General features: G+C 47.2%; 1 protein-coding gene across 2 annotated transcripts in view; it reads left to right on the top strand.

Annotated features, from left to right (window-relative positions):
- LOC121577761 (receptor-type tyrosine-protein phosphatase gamma-like) overlaps positions 1-8,986 on the top strand; it is a 283,598-nt gene that overhangs the window by 241,800 nt on the left and 32,812 nt on the right. For both annotated transcript variants that reach the window (XM_045223696.1, XM_045223695.1), the window contains exons 9-12: positions 2,327-2,511; positions 4,846-4,954; positions 5,290-5,339; positions 5,902-6,682. In XM_045223696.1, coding sequence (XP_045079631.1) covers positions 2,327-2,511; positions 4,846-4,954; positions 5,290-5,339; positions 5,902-6,682 — 1,125 coding nt within the window. The remainder of the gene's footprint in view (positions 1-2,326; positions 2,512-4,845; positions 4,955-5,289; positions 5,340-5,901; positions 6,683-8,986) is intronic.

The raw sequence follows: 8,986 nt of genomic DNA, 5'->3' as shown, positions 1-8,986 counted from the left end.
ATCCTCTCCTCTTTGGTGGCCAGTATGAAAGAATGATGTCCCCCTTGCCATCACTACCTTTCCCCTGTGTGTGTGTGTGTGTGTGTGTGTGTGTGTGTGTGTGTGTGTGTGTGTGTGTGTGTGTGTGTGTGTGTGTGTGTGTGTGTGTGTGTGTGTGTGTGTGTGTGTGTGTGTGTGTGTGTGTACATGCATTTGTGTGTGTCGGAAGTCCGTTACTCCATCCCCTCTGCCCTTGAAACACAAAGGGGAATGGTATGCTATGAACTGCTACAGTGAAGGACTGAGTGACAACTTAGAAGTCTCTGGTCAAGGAGCTATTATATTCTGTCACCTGTATCCTGTAGAATGGCTGCTAATGAAAAAAGGAAATCAGAAAACATTACCTGGTTCTGGAGAGCCCAATATCTCAGTAATTATCACAAATTTCAAATGTAGGTGCTCTGAAATAACTGTCTGTGCACTCTGCTGTACTATTGCTGCAAGCCCCCATCTATCCGCAGTCAGGTCACACCAGATCCACTGCAGTATTAGACGTTTGTCCAGGTCCCCAGGACTTCAAGAGATGCTAGGGTCAACGTGAGCGCCTATGACCATCTAGTAGGCTCACGGCTTGCTAGGGTGTTGTGGATGGGTATTGAGGTAGTGCTTGAACCGCGAGCTACATCTCTGAGGATCGCAGGTTCAATCCCAGTGCTAGGTACTCATTTGAATTTTTTCCGTTTTAACCTTAAACTTATCCCAAACCTTAACCCTTACATTAACCAGTCGGAATTAATCCCTACATTTAATCGTCAAGTTTTTATGTTTATCCCCCCCTCTGGACAAACATTGAATACTGAAGTGAGACAGTGAGATCTTGTTGCTATCAGAGTGGAGTCATGAGGGGCTATGGGGCCTGGGAGGGAGGAAGGAGAGATCCTCTTATGCCTTTCATCACAGCAATGCCACCTTACCTACTGTCCCCTATTCACCTCTCTCACCTCTCTCTCTTGTCTTTCTATTTCTCTATCTCTCTCTATCTCTCTCTCACACACATGTGCTGAGAGACTCTCTCTGAGAGTGACAGTGCAGGCTGACCCACCCCAGCTAGGTGTTATCTAGAGGACACCCTGTGTGTGTGGAGGTCGAACAGGTTCCATTGGCTAAGCCAGCCAGGTGGCAGGCAGCAGTACAGGGGTAGAGGGGAGTGACTAATCACTTTGATAATGCCAAACCACAACTGCTATTCATCAGGATATTATTGGATGACCGCATTGCTACTATTTATGACTAATTAATTAGTCACACACAACTCATAATAGGCTATTCTTAGGTATGAGCCTGCTTTATCATTCCACAATAACAGTGAGTGTACTCACACATATCAACGCTGTTTGTTTAGACCGTGTGTTGTATTCATCCTTGGGCTATTAGTAATAATAAAGCTGATGATAAAAATGTAGGCAGCATTTGGTTCTTTAGTCTAGTCTGTCTGTCTTCACTGGGTGGAATGACGTCTGTTCAGGTGAGGGAGTTCTGAGAGAAATAAAGCAGATCTCTGGAAGATTTCCCTGTGAATAAAACAGGGTTTGATTATTGAAGTGATATTTTCAGCTTCCTGACATGCTGAGGAATTAATCCCTCTGCTGTGGAGACTACAGAGCCATGGAGCTGCCTGGCTGCCTTTGACGCCATGCAACATCTTGCAGAGCTGAGGACTCGGCACTCTGCTCATTCTGGTCAAACAGAGACATCTAGTGGCCATATGAGGGAACAACACTGCTTCTGAACTGACCCACAGTATGATTTATGGAGGCATGCATATATATAGGGAATAGGGAGATATAAAACCTAGATGGAAGGCCTGGAGGCACGTATATATGAGTCTGTATTGTTTTAGCCCTAAGACGGATGCTGCTGTCTGGTGGAACAGCTCCATAAGTCACAGAAGCCTCAAAGCCCAGATAGCACACATCCACACACATCTCTCATCTCTCTCGCTCTCTGTTCATTGCATCTTTGTCACTTTCATCGATCTCATGTGTCTACATGTACTGTATGTGTGTGTGGCGAATATACATACATGTGTGTGTCCATGCGTGTGTGGTGGGTTCTCCTATCCTCCGGCAGTCCTTTGTCTGACATTACAGATCGTTGTGGGACCACAGTGTAAGAACCTCTTTCTTTTTTCCTTCTCTTTTCTCTCCCACATCTCCCCTACTCCCTCCCTATACCTCTCTTTCCCACCTCTCTCTCTCTCTCTCTCTCTCTCTCTCTCTCTCTCTCTCTCTCTCTCTCTCTCTCTCTCTCTCTCTTTTTCTCTCTCCCTCCTCTCTCTCTCTCTCAGTGTGCAGCAGTGCTCCCATCAACATGAAGGTGCAGCATCTGAACCGCACGGCCCTGGTGGTGCGATGGACCCGGCCAGAGTTCACCTACCACCCGCCAATCATCTCCTTCCTCATCTCTTACAGCTGGACCAAACACGATGAGTCCTACGAGGAGACACACATCACCGACAGCCAAAACAAACTGGTCAGTTTTTATCACACTCACACATGCACATGTTCAAGACAGTGAGTGAATGAGTGAGACTACATTAACACAACCCAAATTACTCTACCACACACAGTGACAATGTAGAAACTGGTGAGGTAGACTGAAAAATGATGATAAATTGGCTGCGTATTAGACTGCGTGTGGAGACCTGCTGTAGTGACACTGTTGGTAGTTTGACCTTGGAACTAGCATTATGAAACACCAATGGAAGGATCAGAGCCGCCCCCAGCCATTTAACAGCAGCAGCGCTGGCATTTGAAACACCCACAGCTCTTTCACTATCCTGCCATTGTGTTCCGATTGGGGTCTGAGATTTAATGAGGAGCGGGAGGGAGGGATTCCTGCCTGCTGATAGAGGGAGGGAGAACAAGGGACAGCGGAGGAGAGAACAGAGGAGAGATGTGGTGGTTATTTTCTTTGAGGGCTGCCCATCATTAACAGAATCTAATCTCCCCATGTACCGCAGCCTCTCTTGTCTCAGCCATTCTTCCTCCTCTCACCACTCCTTCCTGTTCTTTCACTCTTTTTTTATTATTTCTCTCAATCTCCATCTATTTCCCTTTCTCACTCTCTTTTGTTCTCTCTTTCTCCCTCCACCTCTCCTCCTTTTCTTTTCAGATTGTCATTTCCATTTTTATTCTCTGTCTGTTCCCTGGGCACCACCATTATGTGGGTCACATTAGGGAGCGCACGGTACAGCCAGGCTTTATGAAACCTGTCGTCAGAATCAATGGAGAAGCCTACTAAACCACTCCAGCCCTGCTCCAGCCCCACCTTCCTGCCTGCTGCCTGCCGTCCGTCTTTACAGCCCTCTCCTCTTGTAATAACCGCCTGGGAACAGGGCAGACACATCCTTAACTGAATTAAACTGTGCGGAACATGCATAAATCAGGGAGGAGGTGGTGGTGGTGAGGGGAGAACAAACGCTATTACTTAATGTAAGATTTAGTTGTGCGGCGAGCCCTCCCTGGCGATCGGACACCAGAGAATGTGAGTTATGATAATAGCCATTCCTCATGCATTTAGCGGTGTATTGGACCTCCATCTCCCCACCGTGGGGATAATTCAGGCGTGTGATTTGGAATGCGTACACCATAAAGAGGAAATAGGAAGGGATACATTACGATGTGAGGTGTAACTCAGCCCTGTCTCTACCTCCCATATTCAGCCCACGGTGATTTATTGCATCCTAATTAAAAATTGTTTCAGTTGTTTTATGTATTGTTGCTACAGTGTTCCTACAATCTTACCACTCAATAATCTGTGGTAAATCCAGTGTTTGTTGTCTACAGAAATAAGGAAAGTAGATAGAGAGAGAGAGAGCTGAGGGAAGAAACGCACTGAGAGAGAGAGTGAGAGAGAGAGCATATATTTTCCCACCATGCTCTAACCTTCATTTTGTGACCTCTGCCCTCTGTGCTGTGTTGGGGTCATGGGGGCAGGCTGTGTTATGTCATCATTTTAGCCACGACAGAATTCTAAGCTAAGCTGTGTGACCTCTCCAGGAAGGTAGCCAGAACTCATCAAACTGTGTGTGTGTGTGTGTGTGTGTGTCTGTGTCTGTGTGTCTGTGTCTGTGTCTGTGTCTGCTGTGTGTGTGTGTGTGTGTGAGTGTGTGTGTGTGTGTGTGTGTGTGTGTGTGTGTGTGTGTGTGTGTGTGTGTGTGTGTGTGTGTGTGTGTGTGTGTGTGTGTGTGTGTGTGTGTGTGTGTGTGTGTGTGTGTGTGTGTGTGTGTGTGTGTGTGTGTGTGTGTGTGTGTGTGTGTGTGTGTGTATACACAGTTTACTATACTTGTGAGTACCAGAAGTCCACACAAGAATAATAAACCAACAAAAATTCAGAGAAGTAAGCACATTCTGCCGATCCTCACTTGTAAAAGGCTATTTTAGGCTTAGGAGTTAGGGTTAGAATTAGGGTTAAAGTTACGTGTTAGTGGTTAGGGTTAGGTTTAGGATAAGAGGTTATGGAAAATAGGATTTTGAATGGGAATCAATTGTTGGTCCCCAGAAAGTCCTCATAAGTATAGTAAGACATAGATGTGTGTGTGTGTGAGTGTGTGTGTGAGTCTGTATTACTGTGTGCTCTTGCCACCCGCCCTAAGTGTAGGAGTACACACCATAGATATAGAATCCATCATATTTCTATGGTACACACACTCCTCCTCTATAGCAGACAGTCTACTAGCTACATGGGTTTAGGGGAAGTGTGCAGCAGGAGCCTGCAGCCCTGCTCCAACAAAAACACAGGGACACGTGTAGATGTGTGTGGTGCTCCTGTGTACTGCTGACGTCCCCTGGTTGTGTGTTACAGGAAGCTGTCATCACTCCGGTGTCTCCTGACGTGCTGTACCTGTTCCGGGTGCAGGCTGTGTGTATGAATGACATGCGCAGTGACTTCAGCCAGAGCATGCTCTTCAGAGGTGACTCTTCCTCATCTTCCTCATTATCATCCTCATCATCACCCTCTTTCCTTCATTTTTTCTTTTCACTTTTGTAAAAACAATCTGTAAGTATTTCCCTCACGTTGCATCGTTCAGTTTATATTTATCTCACATCTCTTTGTCTCTTGTTTTGTTCCTTTGTTGTCTTGTTTAGTGCTACTCTCCTCCTCCTCATCACATATCTCTGTCTGTCTAAATGCCTATGTTGATTTGTTGCGCAGCTAGAATCAATAACAGTATTACACTGTCTATACAGTAAACTATATGTTGATTATCATTGGTTAAGAAGTTTTAATTTTATGGTCTCCTTTCAGCTAACACCACCAGGATATTTGAAGGAACAAGGATAGTTAAAACAGGGATGGTGAGTGTTGAGTGAACCCTCTGTAGTACTGCCTCTCTCCAGCAGGGAGCAGCACTGTCTCATTATCAAACTTCTGTGCTGGAGAGCATGCATCCACTGTGACTCAGATACTCTCAACTAGCCTACTTGTCAGTCCACAGATGTTAATGAAATATCAATATTGAGCAGAAGATAGCATATCACGTACTTGACTTATTTCTCCTTTCAGTTGATGAAACAGTTCTACATTTACATGATTACTGATGGGTATGGGTTGATATGGCATGTAAATATTCTTCCACCATGGTTCTGCTGCCTGCCTGGTGTGTGTGGATGGGGGGGGAGAGAGAGAGTGCTGCAGTGCAGGGGGCTGTTGTCTCTGATTCCCAGGGCTACCCCCACTGTGCCACTACCACTACCGCCCGGAGTGAAGCCATGGGGGCCGGGAAGAGGAAATAGGAAGGGATACATTATGATGTGAGGTGTTGTGTAACTCAGCCATTTCTCTACTGCCCTGTCTGTCTCTCTTTTCCCTCCTTTTCTTACCCTCTCACCCCTTTTCGCTTGTCGTTTCTTTCTCTAGCCCACCGTCTCTCCGGCCTCTTCAGCTGACATGGCTCCCATCAGCTCCGGCTCCTCCACCTGGACCTCCTCCGGCCTCCCTTTCTCCTTCGTCTCCATGGCGACAGGCATCGGCCCGTCCTCCAGTGGTAGCCAGGCGACGGTGGCCTCCGTGGTGACCAGTACCCTCCTGGCTGGGCTGGGGTTCAGTGGTGGGGTCATCTCCTCCTTTCCCAGTTCTGTGTGGCCGACCAAAGCTTCTGCTTCCAGACAGAATCCCACCGCTGCCCCCCCTCGTCAGCCCACCACCGAACCTGCAGCCTCCCAGAGCGCTGACGCAGCCAAAGACAACGGAGAGGGAGCCGAGGACAGGGAGAAAGGTGCAAAAAGTGAGGGAGAGGAGGGAGAGAAGGAAGGAGAGGAGGATAAGGAGGAAGACGAGGAGGAGAAAGAGAAAGAGACGAAAGAGAAGAAAGCGACAGTGGCGGACAAGGTAGAGAAGCAGATGAACAGCACGGTGGTGAAAGAGCATCCCACGACCGCCCCAGCCTCGACTGCCAAAGAGAAAGGAAGAGAAGAAGGGGACTCTGAGACTAACACCAGCAGCACTACGCCCTCTAGTGCTGTGGAGGACCAGCTGGTGACACACACACAGAGCACGGTGGAGACAGACACGGTGGTGCCCCCTACCACGGAGCCAGGGAATAACCCGGCAGAGTTCCCAGCCCCAGACAGCCCCTCCCCCACCCTCAGGCCCAGCACAGGAGGGAACAAGAGCCACTGGCCTTTCTCCATACACACAGGTGAGAACATGCATTATACTATGTACTTTTCAGTTAATCTTGAATCTGAGTAAAATAATGAAAGGGCATCAGGATTGGATCCGAGACCAAATTGTACTCCCTGTCTCCACTTGTTCTTTTTCCTTTCCACAGTATGTGATTCCTAATAATATGACTATAAAGTGGAAAGGAATATGACAGCCTTGTATTAGACACACCATGGTTCAGTTTAGAGGCTTTTTCATACCCACACATACCCATTTACACCCACACCAACACCTACACACATACAGTGCCTTCGGAAAGTATTCAGACCCCTTGACTTTTTCCACATTTATTCTAAAATTGATTTTTTTTTTAAATTCCCTCAGCAATCTACACACAATACCCCATAATGAGAAAGCGAAAACAGGGTTTTAGAATGATTTACATACGTTTTCAGACCCTTTGCTATGAGACTCGAAATTGAGCTAAGGCGCATCCTGTTTCCATCAATCATCCTTGAGATGTTTCTACAACTTGATTGGAGTCCACCTGTGTTAAATTCAATTGATTGGACATGATTTGGAAAGGCACACACCTGTCTATATAAGGTCCCACAGTTGACAGTGCATGTCATAGCAAAAACCAAGCCATAAGGTTGAAGGAATTGTCCGTAGAGCTCCGAGACTGGATTGTGTCGGGGCACATATCTGGGGAAGGGTATCAAAAAATGTCTGCAGCATTGAAGGTCCCCAAGAACACAGTGGCCTCCATCATTCTTAAATGGAAGATGTTTGGAACCACCAAGACTCTTTCTAGAGCTGGCCGCCCGGCCAAACTGAGCAATGGGGGGAGAAGGGCCTTGGTCATGGAGGTGACCAATAACCTGGTGTTCACTCTGACAGAGCTCTAGATTTCCTCTATGGAGATAGGAGAACCTTCCAGAAGGACAACCATCTCTGCAGCTCTCCACCAATCAGGCCTTTATGGTAGAGTAGCCAGACGGAACCCACTCCTCAGTAAAAGGCACATAACGTAACAAAATGTGGAAAAAGTCAAGGGGTCTGAATACTTTCCGAAGGCCCTGTATGGTTATACTGAATGACATACAGTAGGTGTTGAAAGTATTAAAGTGACCTATCTGCCCAGGAGAGCTCTCTACATGCTGAGAGACTGTGGCTAATGCTGAACACACACTGCTGGAAGTACAGTTAAGGGTTTTAAACTGCCACTGCCTTGCAGACAGTCTTAACTACAGTAGACTGTATGCAATATTGACTAGGTCTGCTGGGTTATACTGTAATATACATTTAATGGAAAACCATAATATTATGATTTTCACAGGAAATACGGGTATACAGTTACGTCTATGTAACTAAAGCTGTTCATACAATATGAAGGGTGAATATGAGTTACTCGCTAAAACAATAACTTGAAGATGTGTATTTGATACACGTTTCTGTAGGATAGGACTCTCCCCTCTCTTTCCTTCCTTCTTTCCCACTCCCTCTACTTCCTCATCTTTCTCACTCCCACTACCCCTTCTTTCTTATCTCTCCCACTCCCAGCTTTCTCATTCCTCGTCTTTACCACTCCCTCTCTTTCTCTCCTTCCTTGTCTTTCTCACTCCCTCTTTCCATCCTTGTTGTTTCCCATTCCTCCTCTCTCTCCTTCCTCCTCTCTCCTTCCTCCTCTCTCCTTCCTCCTCTCTCTCCTTCCTCCTCTCTCCTTCCTCCTCTCTCCTTCCTCCTCTCTCCTTCCTCCTCTCTCTCCTTCCTCCTCTCTCCTTCCTCCTCTCTCTCCTTCCTCCTCTCTCTCCTTCCTCCTCTCTCCTTCCTCCTCTCTCCTTCCTCCTCTCTCCGTCCTCCTCTCTCTCCTTCCTCCTCTCTCTCCTTCCTCCTCTCTTTCCTTCCTCCTCTCTCCTTCCTCCTCTCTCTACTTCCTCCTCTCTCTACTTCCTCCTCTCTCTCCTTCCTCCTCTCTCTCCTTCCTGCTCTCTCTCCTTCCTCCTCTCTCTACTTCCTCCTCTCTCTACTTCCTCCTCTCTCTCCTTCCTCCTCTCTCCTTCCTCCTCTCTCTCCTTCCTCCTCTCTCCTTCCTCCTCTCTCTCCCTCCTCTGTGTTCTATTTAGTGCTGGCCTACTTTCAGAGCCGGTGACATGAGCTCAGAGCAGAGACGCAGCTGCAGGGTAAAAACCCTCTGCTTCATTAATAGCTCCCTGCCTGGCACTTGAGTCATGTAGACCATTGGTGTGTGTGTGTGTTTGTTTGTTTGTGTGGCATCAATATGCATGTGTGCCCCTGTGCGTCCCTGCGTACTTCCGCTAGCGTTGTTTTTTCGGGA

Source organism: Coregonus clupeaformis, chromosome 12 (assembly GCF_020615455.1).
Source record: "Coregonus clupeaformis isolate EN_2021a chromosome 12, ASM2061545v1, whole genome shotgun sequence".
Lineage (NCBI taxonomy): Eukaryota > Metazoa > Chordata > Actinopteri > Salmoniformes > Salmonidae > Coregonus > Coregonus clupeaformis.
This window is presented reverse-complemented; position numbering and strand designations above follow the sequence as displayed.